Raw genomic sequence first — 26610 nt, forward strand, 5'->3', positions numbered from 1 at the left:
GGGGTTCTGCTGCATGGGCAACAGCTGATTCTCCATACCACCCTGCCCAGGCTTTGTAGCTCCACTGGAGAGGACACTTCAGCAATGTTGTAAGGCATGGGCACAACATGGGAAGTAGCAGTTTACTGGTTCTAAGTCTAAGCTCAATTGGCATAAACCTTGGTGCCAGGGGGTTGCTTCCGATGGTGGGAGAGATCAACATGTCTTACTGGACAGCTACTGCCCACCTCAAGCTGGGCTGCCTCCAGTCAGTAAGGTGCTTCCCACCATGGCCTGCCTGCTTCACTGGGTGTGTGGAGCTTAGAGAACCATCTTGACATGTGGGCTACATTCTCCACACAAGGCAAGACTCAAAGAAGAAGAAGACTCTAGCTCTTTGTTTCATAAGCTGGAACATCAAGACCATGTGTCCTGGATTCACTGCTGACCTGTAGCAGATTGACTATGCATGGAAGACTGCTGTCATTGACAGAGAACTCTCCCGATTGAACGTCGACATTGCCTGCCTCCAGAAGACCCAACTGGCCAACAGTGTCACCATCAGGGAAACCAACTACACCTTCTTTTGGCAAGGAAAGCCCTCGGATGAACCTAGGCAGCATGGTGTCATCAGGTACTGAGAGAATCCTTGCCCTCTGGCTGTCAACATCCTCAAGACCAGCCAACATCTTCAGCATGTATGCCCCAACCCTCTGCTCCACCCACGAGGAGAAAGACAAGTTTTATGAGGCTCTGGATCAGGCAATATCCAGTATCCCTAACAATGAAGGCCTCTACCTACTAGGAGACTTCAATGCTAGAGAGGGAGCTGACCACAAGGCCGGGTCCATCTGTCTCGGCTCTCACATAAGGGGCAAGATCAATGAGAATGGTCAGCGACTGCTGGACATGTGCTGCTCCCACAGCTAATGTGTGACCATCACCTTCAAATGCAAGGACATCCACCATGTGTCATGGAGACACCCACGTTCCCAGCACTGGCACTGGCTAGACCTGGTCATTGCCAGGTGTGTGGAATTAGCCCGTGTCCTCACCTGCATCTACCACAGTGCCAACTGTGACACACACCATTTGGTCATGGCCAGCAAGGTGCGAATAATACCCAAGAATCTGCACCATGCCAAGAAGGGTTGCCAACGTATCAACACCTGTTGTGCAAGCAACCCAGAGAAAACACAGCAGTTCATCAGCAAACTGCTGGAAGCTCTCACCAAAGTGTCACCTGATGACACAATCAACTTCAAGTGGTCCCACCTTCATGACGCTGTGTACAATTCATCCATCACTGCCTATAGGAAGAAAGAACACAAAAATGCCGACCTGGTATGAGGCCAACTGGGAGGAGATGGAGCCCATGACTGAGGCGAAGAGGAAAGCCCTCCTATCACACAACCTAGCCCTAGTACACTACAAGCCCTCAGGACTGGCAGGAACAACACCCAGCTGCTTCTGTGCGAACTCCTGGCTGAACCTCTGCACCAGTATACAGACACCAGGGATGCAAGAGGCATATATGAGGGTATCAAGAAGGCAACAAGCCCCTTACCTCCAAGAACTCCCCCCTCAAGCTCAACATGAGCAAAGTCATCACGGACCAGGCGAAACAGTTGCAGCGCTTGGTTGAGCACTATCTCAAGCTGTATGCAACCCAAAATGTCGTCACCAACACCACCCTGGACGCCATCCCAGACATGCCAGTCATGGAGGAACTAGGCACACTACCCACCCTGGAAAAGCTTGGAAAAGCCATTGATTGCCTTGCCTGTGAGAAGGCTCCTGGAAGCAATGGCATTCTGCCTGAAGTCCTCAAGAATGGGAAATCAGCACTGCTCCAGCCCCTGCATGTACTCCTCTGCATCTGCTGGGAACAGGGACACATCCCCCAGGACATGCATGATGCCAACATTGTCACTTTGTACAAGAACAAAGTAGAACATAGCGACTGCAACAACTACTGGGGCATCTCCCTCCTCAGCATCAATGGAAAGGTTTTTGACCGTGTCGCCTTGACGTGCTTGCAGACCCTAGCCTCATGCATCTACCCAGAGTCCCAGTGTGGCTTCCAAGCTGGCTGGTCAACTGTAGACATGATCTTCTCACTATGCCAGTTGCTGGAGAAGTGTCATGTGTGTCACAGTGCATCCAATTATCAAGTTTCATGATTGGAACACAAACAGCACCCAAGAAATTAACATTTAAAACAAAATTTGAAGAAAGTCACTGGGCATAAAACATAGGTTTCAGAGACCATTTGTGGCAAAAATGGAATCCGATGTTAAACTTACCAAGTTGCATCCATTCCCAAAGTGTTACGATTCTACATAGGATGGTATGCATATAGCATGACACAAAATCACTTAATCCAAGCCAGTAAAAGAGGTTGCAAGAGTGTGGTAGTAACAGATATGTACATCAATATCAATTTCAAGATTCTAGCATGAACAGTGCCTGGGTAAATGAACATGTAACCCAATTAGCCAGTGAACCATAAAATTTGGGCTATAATGACCTACTACTGAAATAAGGGAGTACTACTCATAGATAAATCCTCATGTATTTTTTTTACCCTTTAATTTTTGGTATATAATCCAGTTACCAAACGTATAATTATTTTAAATGTACATTTTTCGTACATATCACATTGTATTTTTTTAAAATCCATTAAATTATCAGACATAACATTTCTACTAAGAAGATTTATGTTTGCAAAAAAGATCAAAGATACTGTATAGCCATTTTGTTTTTACAAAAATTAACAATGAATTGTTGATAAGAAAATACAATGATTTATGCATAAGCTTTCATACTGTCATTACAATATCTACTGGTGTTATTAACTGGACAAACGCCCTCACAGAACATAATCATTAATTATCACTAATTAGTTCTTCTTATTAAGTCCGCCACTGCAACAAAAAAAAGGTGCATTTTAAAATGAGTTCAGAAGCCCTGTGATGTTTTCTTATCCAACAAAAATTATATCTGAGTACATGCTAAGGTGAAGACCACAGATCAATGATGAACCAGCCTTGTTGTTTCATTATAGTCATACACAAATAAATTATAAAAACCTTGTCATTTTCTAACGTCAATTTTAAAGTCACATACTACGTTAAATCGATTTGTACATATACCTTGTACAATCTTTGAAGTGCTTGTGCTGTTTTGACTTGGATATAATTAACATTTTGTTATGAATCTATTCTACTATATACCCATCTACTGTTATCTTTATTGGCAAGTTTGAATAACAAGTAATGTGTATGATCACTGGTCTTTACAACATCTGCTGTATGGACAATGGCCTCAATAGCACATTGACAGATTTTCATTTCCCTACAGAAAGCCTCATTTCCCTACTCGCAGCCTCGCTGATTTGACCTGAACATGTATGGGTATTTTGAATCTTGCCCTGGTTTCAACTTTAATAACTATAACACTACATAGCCACATGGTTATTGTAACAATGTATATTGTAATCAACACAAAAATGAATTGTTGATTTAGAGGTGTTTATTGATAATGGAATATAGTTGTGTCGTAATACATGAGGATTACTGCAATTTTTGGGTAATTGAAAATAGACTTTTCTCTCTTTGCAAATGTTACAACTAAAAACTGCCCTGAATAAATACGGTCTTGTACACTGACACAATTTCTCTCTCTCTCTTACTCTCTCTCACACACACACACACTTGCACACATTAATTAAAATGTTTTTAAGTTCTTTATATTTTTTAAGGTAATTAGAAAATGAGGTTGTTGCTGTAAGAATACAAGTTGCACTTATTTTCTTGACAATGTGAACTCAGATCATTGCACAGACCTACAAGTACTTTTTGATCTAATCACTGCATACAATTTACCAATAAATACCCAAACATGTTAAGACCATCTTAATAATTTTGCCAACATTACACAACATAACAGCTACGAGCTTGCACACTGAGACATTATGCTCTCTCTCTAAAAACAAAACAAAAATCTTTTGAGTACTTTCATTTTTAAAGCATTTTTCTTGAGCTGAGAGCAGAATGAGACAGGAAATATACATTTATTTTGTATGTCTGCACCACTGGGTTGTTGAGTAACGTGTGTTCCGTACCACTTGTTTGGGTATGATCCTTTTATTTCTTGTACATGGTCAGTACCACAAAAATGATAGTTATTTATTTTAATTTTTCATACACTGAAAGACCACTCCAGTGGCCTAGTGGTCAGAGCATCCGCTTCGGAAGCGAAAGTTCATTGGTTCGAATCCCAGCCAAGTTATACCAAAGACTTACAAAAATGGTACTAACAGCTACCTCGCTAGGAGCTCAGCATTAAGAGGTTAGTGTTAGGACTGGTCATCCTGGTGTCAGGATAATGTGACTTGGTGGGACATCATGCTGCATGTCTGTGGCATAATGCGCCAGTGATAGACATCACAATAAATTGCCACACTGCAGACATCATAGCTATGTGACTGAAAAACTGTTAAAGCTATGTTAAAAACCCTAATCACACACACTAATCATACAATGAAATTAATAATTATTTTTTTGTGTACAAAAAATTCCATGAAATACAGTATGCATAAAGCATGCCAAAAATCTATGTGGTCATGAGCTAAATGTAACAACCTAGGCCTGTAAAATGTGCAATATAGGTTACAGTGACCTTTCTTGATATGGGTGTGGTACTAAGAGAGATGAATAGAATCACATATTTTAATGATTACAACATAGCAGTAAAAATATACAATTAAACCAGTGAAATGTGTAATATGAGTCACAGTGATCAACTTTCAAGATAAGGGTGTAGTATTCATAAAAATGCATCAATTTCACTGTTGAATGATTTCAGGTACACCAGTATTACATAACAAATAAAACACTAATGTGGTCATAAGCTAAGTACAAACACTTATGTTAACTGTCCATCTGATTTGGAAAAAGCTGAAATTATGCAGAGGGTGATCAGGTCATTACACAGCTCATTGTCAAATGAGCTAAAATTATCCATTGAACATGAATTGTCTTAATTAAATAGACTGCAAGGTTCACTTATACAGAGCATGATCATCACCATTAACATCTTCCATTTCTGTGATAGCCTGCATGACCCATTTAGCATACCAGCTGTGGAAGTGTGATTTTAACCCCTCTTTGTACTCTTTATTTATTTTCAGGTATAGTGACTGAAGTTGGTCTGCATATGAAGATTGCACAAACGAAGGAATGATTTTACTGTCTTTCAATATAGTTGGCATCTTCAAACTTTGATGGCATTAGCTTCCTTTGATGTTCAACACTCAGATGAAACCATGTCATAAGTGATCAATCTTAACAAGTGTTTGATTTGGGCTCATAGAGGTGATAATACTGTTTTAGTTTCATTCACTGCATAGTTTCTATTTATGTTATTCACTCAGACGAAAACAGTGTAATTTCTTAGGTCTTTACTGTCATACATGTGGTAGCATTGTTTTAAACACCTAATCGACTGTCTTTTGCATCAGTATAGTTTTATTCTTTTATACTCTTTTTGTTATTTTTTGTAGCGGTTAAACTACAAAATTAAATACCTATTAATATGCAAATTTTGACATGCAAAACCACATGTTTATGTATCTTTTAGCAAAATCATGAAAATGAGCCCCACAAATATAAAATCCTATTCAATTATGAATTAAATGCAAAAATTTACTCTAAGCCACTCAAGCAAGAAATGTAGGTCACAGTGACATTCTTGTGTGGAATGGATATGGTACTAATAGTAATGCATACAATCATCTAATTTGATGATACTAGCATAACAGAGCTTGAGAAATAAACTTAAACCTCACAATTTATCCAAAGTCAGTTAAGTATGAGTGTGTAGTATTCATATGGGGTACTAAAACATATGTGGTCATGAACTAAAATGCAATAATATAACCTAAGCCAGCAAAATGTGAAATCTAGGTCACAGTAACATTCCTTTAAAGTAAGGGTATGATACTAGTAGAGATGCATACATCCAACAAGTTTGATGATTCTAACATGAACAGAACTTCAGAAATAAACTTAAAACATGCCATTTAACCAAAATTAGTGAAGCATAAAATACAGCTCACAGTGACCTACATTTGTGATGAGGATGTAGTACTAGTGAATATAGTGTATATATAGTGTGCAAAAATCTTGAGTTAAATGCAAACATTTAACCATGTATGTACAACACACATACATGTATGTACAAATTCAGCCACTCCTGTGGGTTAGTGCTCTGAACCCATTCTAAACTGTTGCCTTGGAACTAGGAAGAAAGAATGACTGACATTCAGCAAGGGTGAACGTATGTATATGCTTTTGTCTGTTCTGACTTCAATGATAATACAATAGCTTATCTCTACTACAGACAGGTTAACAAAAAAAGGATGCTGTACAATTACATATTCCAAATTGTGTTCATGCTGCATGGGTAGATAGATATAATTATTTGTTATAAAAGCATTAGTGTATACCTGCAGGGATTCCACTCAAGGGACCAAATTGGACTTGTATTTGCTCCTGGTCTTTCTATTTTCACCTTTTCATCTCCAGTCTGTAACACAAGGGATATTGTGCATGTGTAACAAAATGCCACATATATTAAACTAAAACATCACAGTTCAGATGTAAATAAATTTCAATTTCTGAAAGAAATATGACTTTTTAACAGACAATGACAAATTTAATCCAAATTAGTGTATGAATCTGCATTATTGTTACAAGTCATTGTGGGTAATTTTTGAATGGAATTTGGGAATGACTGGTATCAGGATATTAAGTTTTAAAAAAATTGTTGATATAAGAAGCAAAGAAGCGATAACAAAATGTAGAATCAATTTTACACCACCCCCCACCACCTCTGTCTTGCAGAAGATTAGCCAGAATGGCATGCAGAGATGTCTAAATTATACAGGAATTTCCACACATGTCATCTGATCTGTGACAAATCATATCTGAATCCAACTGAAATTCATTACAATTGAGACAACATGTTTTTAATGCTATTAGTTATGAACTTAAATTTGGTGCAGGACAGGATGTACCTGCTTGACCCTTTGGAGGCTGACTTTGGACCTTGAAATACAGACACATTATGTGGCAACAAATCTAAGCTATGTGAAGTGTCTGTCTGTCTGTCTGTGTGTGTGTGTGTGTGTGTGTGTGTGTGTGTGTGTGTGTGTGTGTGTGTCTGTGACTGAACACAGGTAAATACAAAAATAAAAATATTTCATACGACAGACACTGAAAGTTTAGATGTCTAAATATATCCTATATCAACTTTTAAGTAAATACTGCTGCACCTTCTAATCTGCTGATAAATGAATGATAATACATCATTTCGGTCAAATGTCAGTTTTTATAACTATAGTAACATTTAGGTGACTCAAAAATCAATTACTTAACTATCTCCCTATCAATGACATGCATATCTGCTGCTTCATACATGTGCCTTGCCTCTGCAGTGACTGATAAATCCTCTTGTAAACAAGCATTGCTATCCACCATAGCAGAAACATCCACTTCCTGTTATGTGCTTCAGACCTCTGTGACAGACAGATCTGCTCTGTATGCTCATGTTACAGATGATGTAATTTGTCAACAATGGTCAGTAAAAGAACATTTATCCAATCAAGCTAGAATTTACAAATAATGGTTCATGCTGTGAAAAATGTCATATACTAAATATGGCTACTAAATATGGGGATTTTCCGGAATTTTGTAACATGTGATAGTTAATACATGTGGTTGTTGACAGTGGAAATAGTGGCTTTTGCCACTGATTTGGAATTTTAATTTTCAGATTATCTGAAGAGAAGTTTGATGATATTGATTTATGAAGTGTTAGCTGTGACAATGAATTATTATCTTCGTCCAGTCTGTCAGAAATTGTGACAGAATCAGACGATGAAGACAATGCAGTGAGGATAAGGGAGCCACATGCTATGCAGGTCATTGAAAACAATGGTCATTCCTTCGTTTTGGAGAGGAAAAAATTTAACATATTTCTTGTTTAAATATTTTCTCCTGTTATCAGCTATAAGTAAAATGTATGAAAGTGAGGCATGATTACATTTGAAAACAAAGGCATAGCATGTGCCCATAATGAGCTAGAAGTGTGATGTTTGCCTTTGTGTAAAACTGCTGTCACAAATATCACCAACAGCAAATTAGGACTTGTAGAACATAATGACCAATTTAACATTTGTAAATAACTATGTGTACAGTTTGACACATAACTTTGTATAAAATAACGACAAAGTATAGTGTTACAAATAAAATGATACTGGTTCAATTCACTGAGTTTTTATTATTAAGCTTGTAGAAGCCAGTGGGAATATATAAATCAGTCAATTATAAGGAAATAACCAAAAACAATTGGCTCATATCCCCAAATCATCAATTAAAAGTTATCATTTGGCTGTAGCTGCATCAAGCAGGAAATCAGCCCACAAATCAGTAGTGACCCTAGCAGACTGGCAGAGCTGATTTAAATACCAACCAAAACTTAAATCACTCACTCAGTCTCTTCATAAAGCATTCCTTTGTCTGCAGTCTTTAAAAGATTAAAACTAGTCCCACACTGCTTGGGTTTTTGAAGTTCCAATAAATGTGTCTATTTTTCAAATGAGTTTTAACATTCCACTGAGGGTGTTGGTAACTAGTACTGACTTTCAGTCTGGACTCTGATATACATTCAAAACATTGTATGGCAATCATTCAGAGGACAAGACTGAAGTGGTCTTTAAGGCAAGCTGCCATTACATAGAAGTTAATTTATACTAATTTATGTATAATGAATTTCTGAAACTTGACCTTTCAGAAAGGGTCCTTATATGCAGATGGATGCTACATCACATTTAGCTGTTGTTGTTATTGTTGTTGTTGTTGTGGGGTTTAACACTATTTTTCAGCACACGATAGGCTATGCATGGCGGCCAGTATTAATGGTGGAGGAAGAACCCGAGAAAACCCCGGGAAGAACCACCGACCCACGAGAAGCTACTGGCAAGCTTTCTCACATACCCACAATGGCCGAATCCTAGACTTGAACCCACGCAGACAGAGGTGAGATAGCAGTGATCTGTAACGGAGACCGCTTTAGACCACTCGGTCACTCGGGGCCCCCAATTTAGCTGTAATTATTGTGATAACATATACAACAATTTAACAATCATATGCAATTTCACACTGGCAGCCTGCTGGTTGACTTGTTGCTCACCTTGTTGCGGATACTGATCAGGCCATTATACAGACCAAGGGCCAAGTATTGTCCATCATTAGTCCAGCTACAGCATGTCACTCGACTGCTGACCTTGTGTTTTGACACTGACTTCTGCTCCTGAGACCACAGACCTAGAAATGAAAACAACAAAGATAGAATCAGAAGATTTTGCATGTCTAGTCAAATTTGTGTGAAGTTATGAACTGGGTGATTTTTAATGTTTAAACACAGATTTTACAGATTTTACTGTTTAAGCACTGATTTCACAGATTTTACTGTTTAAGCACCAATTTCAGATTTTATTGTTTAAGCACTAATTTCACAGATTTTACTGTTTAAGCACTGATTTCACAGATTTTACTGTTTAAGGACTGATTTCACAGATTTTATTGTTTAAGTACTGATTTCACATATTTTACAGATTTTACTGTTTAAGCACCGATTTCAAATATTTTACTGTTTAAGCACAGATTTCACAGATTTTACTCTTTAAGCACTGATTTCACAGGTTTTACTGTTTAAATATATTTCAGATTTTAGTGTTTAAATACTGATTTTACCATTGAAACACAGATTTTACTCTTTAAGAACAGAATTCACAGATTTTACTGTTTAACAAAGATTTCACTTAAATAGTGATTTCACTTAAACACTGATTCTGCTTATGTCTGTTGCCAATAATGCAAATCCAAATAAGCAAATAGTATTGGCTTCATAAAAATGCATGCCCCATTACAGACCCAAGAATGTTAAATGCAGAAAAGTTGGAATACTGCTATAACTGCAAGAATATCATCTAATCATTTCATTTTTCAAAATTAAGTGAATTTATTTAATCATGCTAAAGATTTTTTCAGAGGGTGGGTAAAAAAAAACAATAGACCAAAAGAAATGTCCAAAGCTGTATATTTAAAAAACTTAAATATTTCTGTAAGGGCCAGTCATCAACATATACATACAAATATGCTAGTCAAATTTCAATTGAGTGCTCTTAAATGCAATCTTACTAACAAGCTTATCAGGACAGATTAATGGATTTACAGACAAACATGACCAAAACAAGATGCCACTAATGCAGGTAGTGGTGGCATATAATACAAGAATCACTGTCATGTAATAAACTACCTTCCACTAGACATAAGATTAATTTAACCCTGAATATAGGTTAACTGAATATGATGTACATACACACTGGCCATTACAACACACTATCATATACATTCTCTGAAACATTTATGATACTGTCATCTAGATTTTTTTTTTAAAGGCTTGCAGAGATTGCTCTAATTTACATGAACTAAATTCTTGATGAGGCAACTCTGATCTATTAAGACCTCAGAGTAGGCCTTGTGTATAACACAGCATTATTATATGCTCATTGTTTTCTCCGTTAACTTTACACTGTCAGAATCGTTCAGTATTTTGTGATATTGCACACCTTCATATTGCATTCATGTGCATAAAGGAACTACTTATAAATCCAGTCCATAATCACGAAATTTCACAGCACCACATTTTTAACACAGTATTACTGATCAGTAGAAAAAAAGTACATGTACCTGGCGGGCCTGGCTGGTCACCAGTCAGAACAGCATCATACAGTATGAAATGCTGTTGAAATGGATTATCCAGATCCAATAAAAATCCCATATGCCCAGAGTTACTGGTGCAAAGGCCATGCTTGGATATGTGGGGGAACCTATGCATAAAAATGATGAAACACTCCCCCATAAGGTCCAAATTATCTATGGATTGCAACTGACATACGAGCAAAAAATGCCCGAATGTAGTATAGGTGTCATCACCTCCTGCATCAGCTGATGCACTTGTAGTTCTAGCAGTGCTGGCATGAACTTGGAGATGGCAACTCGATAGCCCTTTGTTCCTCCAAATCTGCTGATTTAATTGGCAATATATGCCTAAATTGGAATGGATGATGCTCCCCACTATGCTCACAATCGATGCCATCTTAGGGTGAAGTCTAAAAGCACTATCTTCTTCTGGACAAGACAACACACATTTATCTTTTGCTTTTAATGCTCTTTCATAACACTGTGGACCAGATATTTTCCAGTCAAAGACTACATGCAATGCATGTGGAGGACAAAGACCATTTATTACATGCAAAGCATGTCTCATGTGTGTCTTTGCTTGCCTTTAAACATCGTGCTTTGCTGCATTTCATCATCAAATTGAACTCAAATAAATAAAAATAAAAAAATTACAAAATTACAAAATTAACAGTCAAAAGCATTCACAAATCACCATAGCAACACTCATTATTAAAACAAGCATAAATATATATGCAGTGTACATAATAACAAGCAAACAACACGTACCAATATACCATGTTCAAACACAAGGTCAACATAAATTAAGTCCAAACTGCATAAAACATTTGCATAAATATTGTCCAAAAATCAATAATAATGTTAATAACATGTAGTAATAGCCTCATTATACTACAAAATACACTTTCTCTATGGATGCTTTGAGTGTGTGAAGAATTTTCAAGGATTTTAGGGAGGTCTGGCAAACCTATCTCAACAGCACTAAGTTAAAGTTTAAAACTGGCATAACCTAGCTGTGGTTAAGAGGAGGTAATTGGTGAAAGTCTTCTACCTTTGATGGATAGACAGAATTTTTCATTATTTCATAAAGACTGGATACATGAAACTCATTTTCCAGCTGTTATTACAATTGGAAATGTTGAAGAAACAGTGAAATTGTACAAATTGCAAATGCTGAGGATACAATTTCTCTTGGATAAAACTTACGGAGTTGTTTATTGTTATTATAAATTGACCAGTGATTACTGCGTTATAGGTTAAAAAGAATGACCTGTCAGTTTAATCATTTCGCTGAATAAAACAAGTAAGCTTCAGTTTGATTAGCTAACATACACTGTATCCACAATACTAGAATTCCATCAAAAATATGTGCACACACACATTTAAAATATTCATTAATTTTGTCACAGGTCATATAGGTCTGAATTCAGTGGAAAACAATAGCACAATCACGTAAGGAATGATGAAGCACACATACTTTTCAGTACGTCCCAAGTTGGTAAAAGTTAGTTTGTGTTTTAAGCTGCTGTTGGTAGCATTCGTAAGCATAAACTTTTATCCTGCAAAAGTGAAACTTTCACGGCACATTAAACATGTTCCAGTCACGTTGGAAAATGAAACAATCCATCAGATTCCATTGCTTTTATTTAAGATTGGTACCAACTTCCTTTGAAGAAAGGTTCTTTGCTTTTTTTGAAGATCGTAGTCAGCTTTCTTTGTTGAAGGGTGCATTATTGAAGTCACCACTAAAGGACAGCTTTGGAGAACAAAACAAATGCCCATTTCTTATTGTGGCAACAACATCAAATAACTGTACTGCATGACTGAGACTGATTTTTTTCCATTTGCTTAGTACATTTTCATAACAATTGGTGCTTCAAAGGTAATCTGTTTTCTTTGAAATTTCAGTGAACTATTTTATCTTAGTACATTTTGAAAAAAGGAATTGATTGTCATTTGGTTGCTTGTAGTTACTGTTCATCCCTGTCTAATGAATAGACCAACAAGTAAGATCTTGTTTTTTTGTGTTTTTTTTATATTTGTGGTAGCAGAGTAATGCTGCCTTCCACGCATGCATCAGAAATTTAAAAATGGGTCAATGGACAATAGAGACGCAGGTTTTCTGGTCTGATGACAGGGATTACTACAGAAAATGTGAGTGTTCTGAAGGATTTAATACTGAGTGAAAAGAAGAGTTATTTTACTTACCATCCACATACAAATGTCAGTCTATGTAAATATATTAATTACTAACGTGTGGCCGAAAATCCAATGAAAGATAGATTATGATATAATGCCTCATCCAGTTGATCTCCGTTACCAGAAATGTCAACAACAAAAAAAGCAGATATCTCACAACATACAGTACTCATGCTAGATGTCAAGATAAGTGGATTATGATATAACAATGCACTGTTAAGATGGTTTGTCAATATGGACAAAGAATTTGTTCATGTAACAATAGAAAGATTTCAGTGGATTTTATATCAAGTTTGCAGCTTCCTTTCATGGTTTCTCTGAATTTCTCCACTCCAAACCAATGGTTGTATATACAAGTTTAAACAGCCAACAATGTAACCAACACACAAAATCTCCAGATGGTATATTTTGCTGCCAATAAGGAAATAAAAAATTGTAATTTGCAGCATTGGTGAAGCCCTGCATGATCCCTGAATAAACTTTTTACACATTTTTTGTACTTTTAAGAAGAAAAAACTATTTTTTTATGTACGAGAAAATTACATATAAAATTTCATAAGCCTCACCACGATTGTCTTATATTATTCATACATGATCTCTTCCCAAAAATGATAATAAACTTTTTACATTTTTTCGTACTTTTAAGAGATAATTTTTTTTCATGTACGAGAAAATACATGTATATAAAATGTCGGAAGCCATGTGATGATGGTGTTTTATCCAAATTCGTGTTATAATGGAGCATGTTATAGTGGGGTCACACTGTAAGATGTATTGGAATATAAACGATTTACATTATGGCACAGGTCTGAAGCTGACTCACCAAAATCACTGATGGCACAACTGGATAATTGGTGGGTGACTGGATTGTATGCTAAACACTGGATGGCATCATTGTGGCTGAAAAAAAGGATACAAACTAATTAAAATTGTCTTGGAAATGCATACAGATATTCTTGGCTCATTAAACAGAAATTCCTATAACTATCACTGTGTTCTGTAATAAATTCATGGCATTAACTTCAAAACATTTACCCAAGTGCCAAAAACCTTGCTCTGTCAACAATTTTATCCAGTCCTCTACCCTATACAAGTTTTAACAAATAAGGATTTGTAAAGTTTAAAATTTTGATAAAACTGCACACAATTTCAATGTTATTTCATTTTAACAGAATGCAAAAATATGATGTTGAGCTTATAAGAGTTTTCGAGAACTTATATTATTTTCCTTTCAAAATATTTGGAACACCTCATTTTTCATGGATTCTGAATGTGAAACCAGACTTGTAAATCATCAATTCCCTCAAAATACTCTCTATGTATAGACTGCTCCTCAAAGTCAATTAATTTTGTTCTGATTATTTAAATGTATCTGAGGCAATACACCTGGCCCTTCTGTAGCCTGGCTTTCTCTGCAGACTGACTGCATATTTGTGGTGCCCATAAACCTATTGTAATCGAAACCCCTTTATAATGACCACCTCTAAAAAAGCAGCCAAAAATGTTCAGTCATATAAGTAGGGACAGAAAATCCATTGTTTGGCAACCGGGGAATAGTTGAAAAATCAGCTGGCAAAGTTAAGCTTCAACAGCTTGCCTGAAATTGTGAAAAGAATATGATGGGAAATTCCAGACTGATGTGCAGTTTCATGAAAATCTTGATTCTGGGCAAGTAGACAATTTCAGGATTCTTTTGGCACTAATCAGTATCATCTACATTTTAAGTTGAACTGCATATTGACTAAAAACATATACAAAAGAAGCATGAAATTGCCTTGAAGAATAAACATACAGAATAAAGAAGCTAATGCCTGAGGCCCCAATGTGCATATTACATGTACAGTAGAAGTTATCCCTTTTGCTGATAACATTTTAATAAAAGAAATAAATTTCATTACGTAAATAATAATGTAGAAATATATTGAAAAGATATTTTCCATAGGTTTTATTATTGTATTTTTCATATGTCAAATATATCTTGTTTTCTCACATGTCAAAATAAACACTGTCCCAACATACAATCCATCATCAAAACAAATGTTCCTAGAGGAGTTGAATTTCCTGTGACCAAAACCAATAGATGGAAATGGTATTACCTTGTATGCATGAAAACTGGTTTGCACAGAAGATTTCTGACTCGCAACCTTTTAATTCTCTGTAAAGTAATATTCCCTGCAGCTACAGTGTCATTAATGTCTATCACCAGTCTTACAGCAACCTGATCTTAATTGGTGTTGTAGTTAAATACTTTATAGTAAGTCATAAAAAAGCTGTGATTTATTGTAACAGAGAGGATCATCTCAAACCTACTATTATCTAAGTCGTCAATAACTTGATAATAAACCTCTTCATACTTTCATAGTCTGTCTCCAGTCCATTCTGAATTGTACCCCACCTCAGTTCTTTGAAAATATGAACTGGCAAATTGATATCTAACAGAGGATTATTTAATTCTATTAAACCCTAAAAATTTATTTAATCCTTTTAAACCCTAAAAATTTCAAACCAAACCTGGTTCCATCTGTGCAAACATTTTTAATTTGGAAGAAAAGTTATCAACAGCAACTGCAATGTTAAAGAAATGTTATTTTTAGTAGATAGAGACTCTATTATACACTGCATGGTACATGGTTTTTAAGCAGATGCTCATACAGATTTGTACATTTATATTGTAAAGATACCAACTGCTATAATCAGCAAAATTAAAAATAAAGGGGATGAAATGAAACTGCAAACTCCTCTGAATCATAAAAATACAATGTAAGCAGAATACAGACTTCATCCTTTTTTTGTTATTTATATGCAACATATTAAAAATAATGCAGTCTGAATAAAAATGGCTTCATAATATTTTTATGAAATTCATAATTAATTAGCATTTAAAACAACATTAAAACTCTAAATTTTAAAAATTGTTATATTGCTAAAACAATGATGCTGTTATTTCAATGAATGTTATGGCCAAATTTCTGCTCATCCTTGCATTCCGAATTTTAAGTTCCCAAATGACTTTGCAACTTGCTTGTCCATAATGAGCCCTAGCTAAGCTTTTCATGCACCAAGTATGCCTTTCACTTGGTTCCTTTTGCTGTTTCTGATCATATGTGCTAAAGAGTATCATAAACAAATGAATAATGTTAGACACTATAATTACATTACATGTACTTAAAGTGTTCAAACAGTCAAATGAAATGAGTTGACTCAACAGACATCTGTGACTGCTAGCTCTTATGCAGATAGGATTTGCATGCCTTTTAATTATCTTTACTTGATTTGAATAAAAAAGACTAATTAATGTGACAATATATTGCAGGTCCACATTTAACTGATGAAACCAACACTTAATACAAGTCGGAGATGAAAACATAGTCGGTACTTAATTAGGTTTGCACAGAAATGCTTGCAGGAATCATTATAACAGCTGACTGGCATTTTTAAGATTTTTAATAAAAGGCATATCACAATAGTGAAACACAAAATTAATTTGACAAGACTTATTTAATTGTTATTTATTTCTTACCAGCGTTATGGATATTATAATTCATCAATATTTCTGACCTATAGTGTTATTTACATGGTACTGATAATTCATTTTTTTTTTTTACAAATGATATTTTTTCACAAAATATACAGCTTTTATTAAAAGTTACAAATTTCTTGATTTTACACAAATTTCTGTACACTAACTGCCCTTTGTGATGAATAAGGTTTCATTTACCAATTTTGAATGAGACTGTATTGATGTTCAACAAATGGTGGTCAATTTTATTTGATATTTTCTAGAAGCTAAAAATGGGATCCATGCCTTACCTTGTGGTATAAACAGTTCATGAGTTATTGAGAGAGAGGTATATTTGATATATATTGATTTGTGGTATGATAAACCACTTTTTTAAATTATGACTTGGCCACATGCAATAATATTATATTTCTTGTCAAACAAAATGAAATATATCCTCTATATCTGGCACATACTGGTTTGTTAATGGTGCTTGTACTGAATTCAACTTTTTGCTAAAAACAGACCATGACATCACTGTGCTTGGCTGCCATCATATTGTTTTCGGACAAAGTACCAAGGGATGCTTAGAAATACATTGTAATTCACAAAATATAGGCAAAAATAAAGTTGTTTTTATTTGCTCTTCCCTTACTATGTAATGTCTTGATATATTCTACTATAATATATGAGTGTGCACAGTAATAACTTTGTATGTTTTATTTCCTTGTCATCCTTTTGTATTGTTTTAAAATCTACACTGAGTAAAGCTGTTGTATGTACATATTAAAGGAATATATATATATATATATATATATATATATATATATATATATATATATATATATATATATATATATATATATATTCCAAAAGTATGAACAGTATTGGACCTTACGTGTATTTAAGTATTCCTTCCAATTTACTGGTCCAAATGATGACACTCTTGTCAGCTGAGCCTGAGGCAAATCGTTTCCCATCCTTGGCATAGCTCACACAATACACTGTTTCTTTGTGACCCTTCAACGGTTGTATCAGGGTTCCATCATTGGTGTCATAAACAAGGACACGGTTCCCAGCAGCAACAATTAGCTGAGTTCCATCCGGTTTAAAACACAAGTCCCAAATACTGAAATAATAAAGGAAATCATATATTTCTCCTGATTTCAGATATAGTGTTGAATAAAAGGTTAAGGAACTCTCTTTGTTATAACTGAGGAGGGCTGAAGTTTTAAAGGTGCAATATAATTCAAACATCATCAAAAAGTCCAGAAGCTATGGCTCTAATAACACTGACCTGAAAACCAGTCAGCATTTTGAGTCATTTCTAACTATCCTAAGCATGACTCTAAAAAATCAGTACAAAGTTTTATATTTATTCAAAGGAAGAGTCATGACAGACCAAAAGTACTGGATGGTGAAATTTCAACCAATCAGCTCTTATCTTGACATTATATTTTTTATAAATAGATTACAATGGCTTGCATTTTGTGAAAGTTGATGGAAATCTGTGGAGACAGTCCTTCTTTGGAAATCAAGTGAACAGCATTTGTCTTGTGAAAAGTAATACATACTAAATAAAGAAGCATCTGCTAGCATCCTTACTTACGCATGCATATAAATGTATCAATAAAGCAGTACCATCTCGAAAATACAGCTGACCTGGGACAAGTATAACACTGTCTGATCAGAAGAAACATCACATAATTTTGACTTTTCTGGATCTTAATTTCCCAAATCTAAATTATAAACATTTAATAATTCATTGAAAATGAAATTTTATCCACATTAAAACTACATATTCTTTATTTTCATAAGTTTATAACTAGCTGAATTCTACAAATTCTATCTGACTTCATTCATTGATCTTTTCACAAATTTGTAGTACATTTGGCAACTGCCAATTTATTCTCAAAATTTTTTTACATTTCTCAATTACTTCAATCAGAGCTAAAATTGATGCAAATATGGGCTGAAATTAAATAGACTTGACAAAGTTAATGGAAGATAACTTCTCATTATGCATATTACTGCAGAATTTAAACCAAGATACTGGGCCAAAAATGTAAGCAACAAGAGTTTCAAGTCTTTCCCAGCACCTTTACTTTCATTGTTCAATTAAGAATTAATTGTCAATTTTGTCAAAAAGGAATGTCCATTTTATTGTGTTCAACAAAATATGAGCCTGATAGTGAAGTACAAATTGTGTGAATCTGCCTATTCAACAAAATTAGTACTTTACCTTCAGGTTCATACTTCAATGAACACAAAAAAAATTGACAATCAGTTCTTATACAATAAGTACAATTATTTTAGTTTATTTTACCTGCATCTGTTACCTTTTTACTCTTATACCAATTTTTCAAAAATGTATCTTTGGATGGTGCACATGTGCCATGAAAATGGATGTGAACAAATACAATTTAGGGGAATTGTGTCACACTGTAAACAACCTGCTGAGCCCTGCCAGTACATGTAAGAAATTTTCTTGAAATAAAACATTTATAACAAATTACTTTCATTTAAAACAATATCTTTCTTAGCAAATAATCTGAGGATTCAGTAATATTTATATAACTGCACAATCATCATTAGTAAATTTACTGCAGAAAGAAGCAGAAAACATATTTCCAATTGATTCTTGACATAAACTATTCCCACTCTATCCATGTAACACTATGGAGCACTCATTTTGAAAGCCCAATCACAAAAAAGTATAATTTTTGAAATGTAAACTAAATTGTCATGAAGGAAAACATAATAAAATGTGATCCTTCCTTTTAACTTATTATAATTCTACACTTTGCTGAATTCTTTTGGTATATGTAAATTATGAGATTTAAGTATGTAATTAAAATTATCCCAACTCTTCCAAATCATCCCATGGCATAGTTAAACCAAGTACTCCATCTAACTAACCCTTTCGCAATATTCAACCTGTTTTAAAATGAAATGATTGATACTGAAAGTGGAGTTTGCCATAAAACTAGCAGCTGAAAGATTATTGTTTGAAGTGCATATCAGTAAGTTATTATCAGATGTACATGGGACAGAACTGGAAACAGCCTACTTTCAGAATAGGTAAATACCTGGGTAATTTGAGGTTTTCACCTTTCTACAGTTTGAAGCGGGTTGCAAATTATCACATTGGGCCTGAACTTTGTTTTGAAAGAGTTTCACTTAATTTTTACCTTTGTGTTGTGAGAAGAAAAGATCAGCAAGTTCCTGGTCAAACTGAGTGTTGCTTGCATTTCCTCTTCATCTTGTGCAAAGATCGTTAAGATTTATTATGCATACAAAATTATCAACTTCTGGGTCTATAAAATTGTGTTCACCATCCACCATGTTTTTCAAATGAAGGAAATTGCTAAAAAAATCTGTGTAACTGTGCAAGTTTCAATGTTGCTTATGTTTTTGGCCCAGTATCTTGGTTTAAATTAAATGTTCGGGGAACAGTATTATTTGGGTAAAAAGAACAACTGAACATTCTGATTAAAAATTGTTTGTTTGCAAACAAAGATGCACATAAGGCCCATTTATCACACAGCTGTGTGGTTAACAAAAATCAACATGACTGTTCTATTTATAGGCTACTGAGATTTACAGAGACTAAAATTAATCTAGATCATAAGTAGTCCACTTTAGATTTACTCTCTATGCGGCTGACGTAGCTCACTACCAATCATATTGATACAGGTATAATTGCACAGTTTTTGACATTATGTGATGTGTATTAAACAATGAGTTTTCCACTTTCATGTAAATAGCCTGAATATTGTTATTATTTGCCAATATCCTTCTGGGTAATTAATCAACAATGCATTAAAGATGTTTTTGGATACTATACTTCACTGAGCAACAGTCCAGCAATTTCCAATATATTTCTAGGTGAGTATAGAACAAACATTTACACATGATATTGTTCTTTTTAGCTATCCTACTCCAATGCATAGTTGTCAGTCAATTACCATATTGCTCAAGATGGGTAATGAAGAAAGCCATATTTAAATACCATATTTCCTGTGTATCATCAGCACACAGTAATATGATATTCCCGAGTAGCATCAGCCCACAGTAATATATTTCCTGTGTATCATCAGCCCACAGTAATATATTATTTCCTGTGCATCATCAGTCCACAGTAATATATTTCCTGTGTATCATCAGCACACAGTAATATAATATTTTCCTGGTAGCATCAGCCCACAGTAATATGATATTTCCCTGGTAGCATCAGCCCACAGTAATATGACATTTTCTGTGTATCATCAACACACAGTAATACAATACTTTTCTGGTAGCATCAGCCCACAGTAAAATAATATTTCCTGGGTATCATCAGCATAAACTAATACCATATTTCCTAGGTATCATCAGCATACACTAATATCATATTTCCCAGGTATCATCAGCATACACTAATACCATATTTCCCTGGTATCATCAGCATACACTAATATCATATTTCCCAGGTATCATCAGCATACACTAATACCATATTTCCTAGGTATCATCAGCATACACTAATACCATATTTCCTAGGTATCATCAGCATACACTAATATCATATTTCCTAGGTATCATCAGCATACACTAATACCATATTTCCTAGGTATCATCAGCATACACTAATACCATATTTCCAGGGTATCATCAGCATACACTAATACCATATTTCCTAGGTATCATCAGCATACACTAATACCATATTTCCAGGGTATCATCAGCATACACTAATACCATATTTCCTAGGTATCATCAGCATACACTAATACCATATTTCCTATGTATCATCAGCATACACTAATACCATATTTCCTAGGTATCATCAGCATACACTAATACCATATTTCCAGGGTATCATCAGCATACACTAATACCATATTTCCTAGGTATCATCAGCATACACTAATACCATATTTCCTATGTATCATCAGCATACACTAATACCATATTTCCTATGTATCATCAGCACACAGTAATATAATATTTTCCTGGTAGCATCAGCCCACAGTAATATGATATTTCCGTGGTAGCATCAGCCCACAGTAATATGACATTTTCTGTGTATCATCAACACACAGTAATACAATACTTTTCTGGTAGCATCAGCCCACAGTAAAATAATATTTCCTGGGTATCATCAGCATACACTAATATCATATTTCCTAGGTATCATCAGCATATACTAATACCATATGTCCTAGGTATCATCAGCATACACTAATACCATATTTCCAGGGTATCATCAGCATACACTAATACCATATTTCCTAGGTATCATCAGCATACACTAATACCATATTTCCAGGGTATCATCAGCATACACTAATACCATATTTCCTAGGTATCATCAGCATACACTAATACCATATTTCCTATGTATCATCAGCATACACTAATACCATATGTCCTAGGTATCATCAGCATACACTAATACCATATTTCCAGGGTATCATCAGCATACACTAATACCATATTTCCTAGGTATCATCAGCATACACTAATACCATATTTCCTGGGTATCATCTGCATATACTAATACCATATTTCCTAGGTATCATCAGCCCATGCTAACACAAACAGCATATATGTTGGTGCATAATGTGATGCTGATCAGGTTCTGTCCTGTTCTTTTATTCTGCTAATTTTAAATGAATAGCATAGACCAGTGGCAGGCAATGCATTATGCTGATAGATCAGCATCTACATGATTGGCAGTCATCTGTATTTTAATAGCCTATGACATAACGTACTGTATCACTATGCCAAGTAACAATGCCAGCAAGTAATGGTTAGATATAACTGAAAAGAATACAAAGTAATGTGTAAAAATGAATGTAAACATGCTTGCAACAACCGTGGGCTATTTATGCCATTAAAGACATGATTTTGTCTCAAAATGATTATTTTAGGACATAATTTGTTTTCAAGACAGACTTGGTAGTGATGCACATATATGAAAGTTGGTAGTTTAGGTGAAAATAGACAACAGCTTCACTAACTGGGTGGTATCTTCATCATTAGTAGTAATCTGCCTTAATACTAATTGGGTGGTGTGAACCTCATTAGTACTAAACTGCCTTAATACTAATTGGGTGGTGTCTACCTCATTAGTACCAATTTGCCTTGATGCTAATACATTGTGATGGTTATGACTGAAACTTGTTAAAGGCTCTACTACTTCAGGAATTTAATGAGGCTGTATATTTCAACAATAAAAATAAAAACAGGATCTATCTTTAAATAATATCTCAAAAATTGACAATGTCATCAGAAATACCATTAAGAAATTGAGGGCTTGGTGTGAAACTAATTTCTTGACTTACAAAGCTTGTATCTTATTACATATTTCTCAAAGGGGCCATGTATTACCGCAGAAGAATTTAAACCCATTGTTTTCACCCCAAACAATATTTTAATGATTCTTATATATATGTGTATCAAGCTTACATTGTTTATGCATGTATGTGGCTAGTGCCTGAAACCTCAAAGCAACATTATTGGATATCTACCAACCAAAGCAATTTGTACAGATCACAAATTACTCAATATGTATCAGAGTTATCCTGATCATCAAAAAATCTAGGTTTAAATCCTACTTGTATGTCTTGGTCCTGGTAATATATAGTATCTGAAATGACATAACTGAGTCAGTTATTATTATTCAAAATTTACTTCAATTTTTTTCTGGAAAGTGCTTTTGACTCATGAATTTATTCTTTATTTCACTAAAAACCTGTTTATTTAAATCATGAAAATTATGACAAAATAAACATAAGTTACATAATTACTGTGTGTCAGACATATGAAATACATCATTTGGAAGTTGGGTCTAATCTAGAACTTGGTGGTGGAGTGGGATAATTTATCTCTCCATTTGAAAGCAAGAGTCCCTAGTAATGATGTCCTAGTGGTTGAAAAGAATTTCATGGAATTCCAGATAATACCATTTTTTCATCTTATCTGCTGAGTACTGAAGCTATCTCAGATTGTTGTCAACTATGTGTGTCAATATGACCATCCATTTAGAAAGAGTAGTAATGACATGATTTACCGCTCCAGTGGCCTCGTGGTTAGAGCATCTGCCTCATATGCAGTAGGTTGCAGGTTTGAACTCCATCTGAGTCATACCAAAGCCTTTAAAAAATGGTACTAACAGCTGCCTCACTTGGCACTCAGCATTAAGAGGTCAGTGTTAGGATGGTCGGCCTGGTGTCAGGATAATATGACAGGGTTGGACATCATGCTACATGTCTGCGGCATAATGTCCCAGTGCTTGACATCACTTTAAACTGCCACACTGCAGACATCATAGCAATATGACTGAAAAATTGTTAAAGCTATGGTAAAATTCTAAAGAGCGCACACACACACACACTGGAATGATATTTTCTGAGATTCAACAAGAGACTGTTGACACTGCAGCACTTTGCATATTGTTAATGACATCATCTTCCATTTTCGGATTTCACTGGGATTCAAACTCAGTTTCATTCAGGGCTTTTTATTACTAGGACTTCTAATTTTTAATTCTTGAATTATTTTTGGATTTGATTTGTAAAACCATAAGTTCTTTATTTCTCATTTTTCACTTGATATTCCAGGAAAATAAATTACTTGTTAAATTTTACAAAGCTTGTTGTCTTTACTTTTTTTTCCTGTTGCTTTTTGTAAGAGCCTAGACTCGTAACAATATCAAAAGAAGTCTTTTGGAGAAAACTTCATGTTGATATGACTCTCCATTTAGCACCAACTAGACATTATAAGAACTTTTCTGGTGAAAATTCCTGGTTGACACGACTATCATAAAGGTGTATCAATAACAAGAATTTTCAAGGTGGCCACCCTGAGTGGTCATACTGGAGATAACATCAGTATCATTTCCGTTTTGAATCAACTAGACACCAACAAGAAGTCTTTTGATGAAAACCCCATTTTAGTAAGGTGGCGCTCTACAGTTTCGTATTTTGCATAGGGTTAGGATTTTTTAAAAAAAGAATTTCCCTGGCTTTCCTCACTGGTTATACTGGCTATTTAAAAAAGACCTTGTATATCTTAGGTATAATTCAAAGAACCTTTAATTCCCTTTATTTTGGTGTATGATTGATGGGTGTAATATGGGTTATAGAATATACAGCTTGGCCTTACTCCAGATGTGCACCTTTCAAAAAAGTGCTAGCTCCACTTGGTCATTTTCACTTTCTGAACTTCAGAGGTAAATTATATAAAAAAAAGAGCCGATAACGTTTTTTTACATTTTATGTATTTGGTGATTCATTCATTGCACTTTCATAAGCTGGTATTGTCTAGTCTGGCAAAATTCATTTTCCCTATTTTAATAGCTGCTATGGATAGTGTACTTTAGACTAATTCAGGCTGATTTTTTAGCACAAGAGAGCAGTCATTTTAGTTAGCAGTGTGTTTAAACATGTACAATTTCCAAAAGTACAATATCCAAAGAAATATCATCCACATTACATTAATGTAGCATAGAGGTATGCCAACATTCTCTCCATTGTGCATGTTTTAAATGCAAACAACTTCACCTTACATACGTCACTCTCTCAAAAGTACATAACAACTGGTGAGAACCCCTTAAGTATGACTTTCTTCAGAAGGTATAATGATAAGATTTTCAAGATGGCTGCCATGGTGGCCATATTGGATGTCAGATTAGCACCACTTCAGTTAGGACCAGCTAGACTGAATATGTAATTTTTTTTTGGTGAAAACCCCAAGACAATCTATCCAGGAATAGCATAACAAGATTTTATAGATGGACATCTAATCTGCCATATCATAGGTTAAGTCATCATGAATTTAGTTTAGGACCAACCAGACTTTGAGATGCATGTGTACAAAAAGATTCATGACAATCATACAAGAAGTTTAGGAAGAGTAGTCATAACAAATGTGTGCTAGCAGATGGATAGATAATGGAGAGTGGATGACAGACAACAGGCCATCCCATTAGTTCTTCTGGTCTTTTCATACTGGGGAAGAGTGTGCGTGTGTGTGTGTGTGTGATTTACACTTTTAACATAGCTTTAATAATTTTCAAGTCATATTGCTACAATGTCTGCAGTGTGGCAGTTTAAAGTGATGTCTAGCACTGGAGCATCATGCCGCAGACATGTAGCATGAAGTCCACACCAAGTCACATTATCCTGACACCAGGCCAAACAGTCCTAACACTAACCTCTTAATGCTTAGCGCCTAGCGAGGCAGCTGTTAGTACCATTTTTAGAAATCTTTGGTATGATTCAGCCACGAATTGAAACACTGACCACCCGCATCCGGGGCAGATGCTCTAACCATTAGGTCACCGGAGCGGTCATTTTGGGGAAGAATGTTAACAAAGAAAAGTTGAGCTTGACAAAATGATGTGTGATTTTCACGGAGGCAGTTGATTATTTTTGACACATTTTTTTTATAATTTAGCAAGAATTCAACATTGAATAGGTGCTATATGTAATACAAGATCCACCTACATGTCTATTGGGCAACATGCAAGGTGCTGAGGACTTAGTCAATTTCTTGTTTGCAATATCAAGGTAGGAGATTGATATTCAAATTTTACACAAGTAAATGGACATGTTTCATCTTCTGTTGACTTCACATTTCAGTTGGCTGGAATGCAATGGAAGTCCGGAATGCCAAAATTGGTTAAAAGGATGATAAGTATCCTGAATGAAATGAAGCTATCTTCAATAAAAGTCACACATGGGTGCCATTTCAAAGAATTTGATTCTACAAACCTTTAAATGGCAAGTATTCACTTGACTTGGATTCTTATACATCCATATTCCTTCAGAAGGTCATTATTTAGATGCCCAGAGAAGTGCATATCGCAAAATCAGTGTTAAAAGTAGGTAGATATTTTTGGATGAAATGAACCTAAACAGTGCTAAAAATATCTAGTAGCCCAACGCCTGACGTCCCTCTAACTTTAGTTCGAGCCTGTCATGTACTCAAAGCAAGGTGCCCGTCTGGCTTCTCAAAAAAAAAAAAATAGTTTCCCTGAGGCAACTTTGATCTTGCTGATGAAATGTATATGTGATCTGGATTTTAACATAGCTTTAACAATATTTCAGTCAT

The 26610-nt window shown here is 35.1% G+C and overlaps 1 protein-coding gene across 1 annotated transcript in view; it reads right to left on the minus strand.

Annotated features, from left to right (window-relative positions):
* Nucleotides 1–26610, minus strand: part of LOC149771384 (intraflagellar transport protein 122 homolog) — a 96644-nt gene that overhangs the window by 66458 nt on the left and 3576 nt on the right. The window contains exons 2-5 of the mRNA XM_089948532.1: nucleotides 17408–17638; nucleotides 13834–13910; nucleotides 9238–9371; nucleotides 6491–6570 (exon numbers count right to left, since the gene is read on the minus strand). Of these exons, the coding sequence (XP_089804658.1) occupies nucleotides 6491–6570; nucleotides 9238–9371; nucleotides 13834–13910; nucleotides 17408–17638 (522 nt within the window). The remainder of the gene's footprint in view (nucleotides 1–6490; nucleotides 6571–9237; nucleotides 9372–13833; nucleotides 13911–17407; nucleotides 17639–26610) is intronic.

This window comes from Sinohyriopsis cumingii, unplaced genomic scaffold (genome assembly GCF_028554795.1).
Source record: "Sinohyriopsis cumingii isolate HCF-2022 unplaced genomic scaffold, ASM2855479v2 utg001887l, whole genome shotgun sequence".
Lineage (NCBI taxonomy): Eukaryota > Metazoa > Mollusca > Bivalvia > Unionida > Unionidae > Sinohyriopsis > Sinohyriopsis cumingii.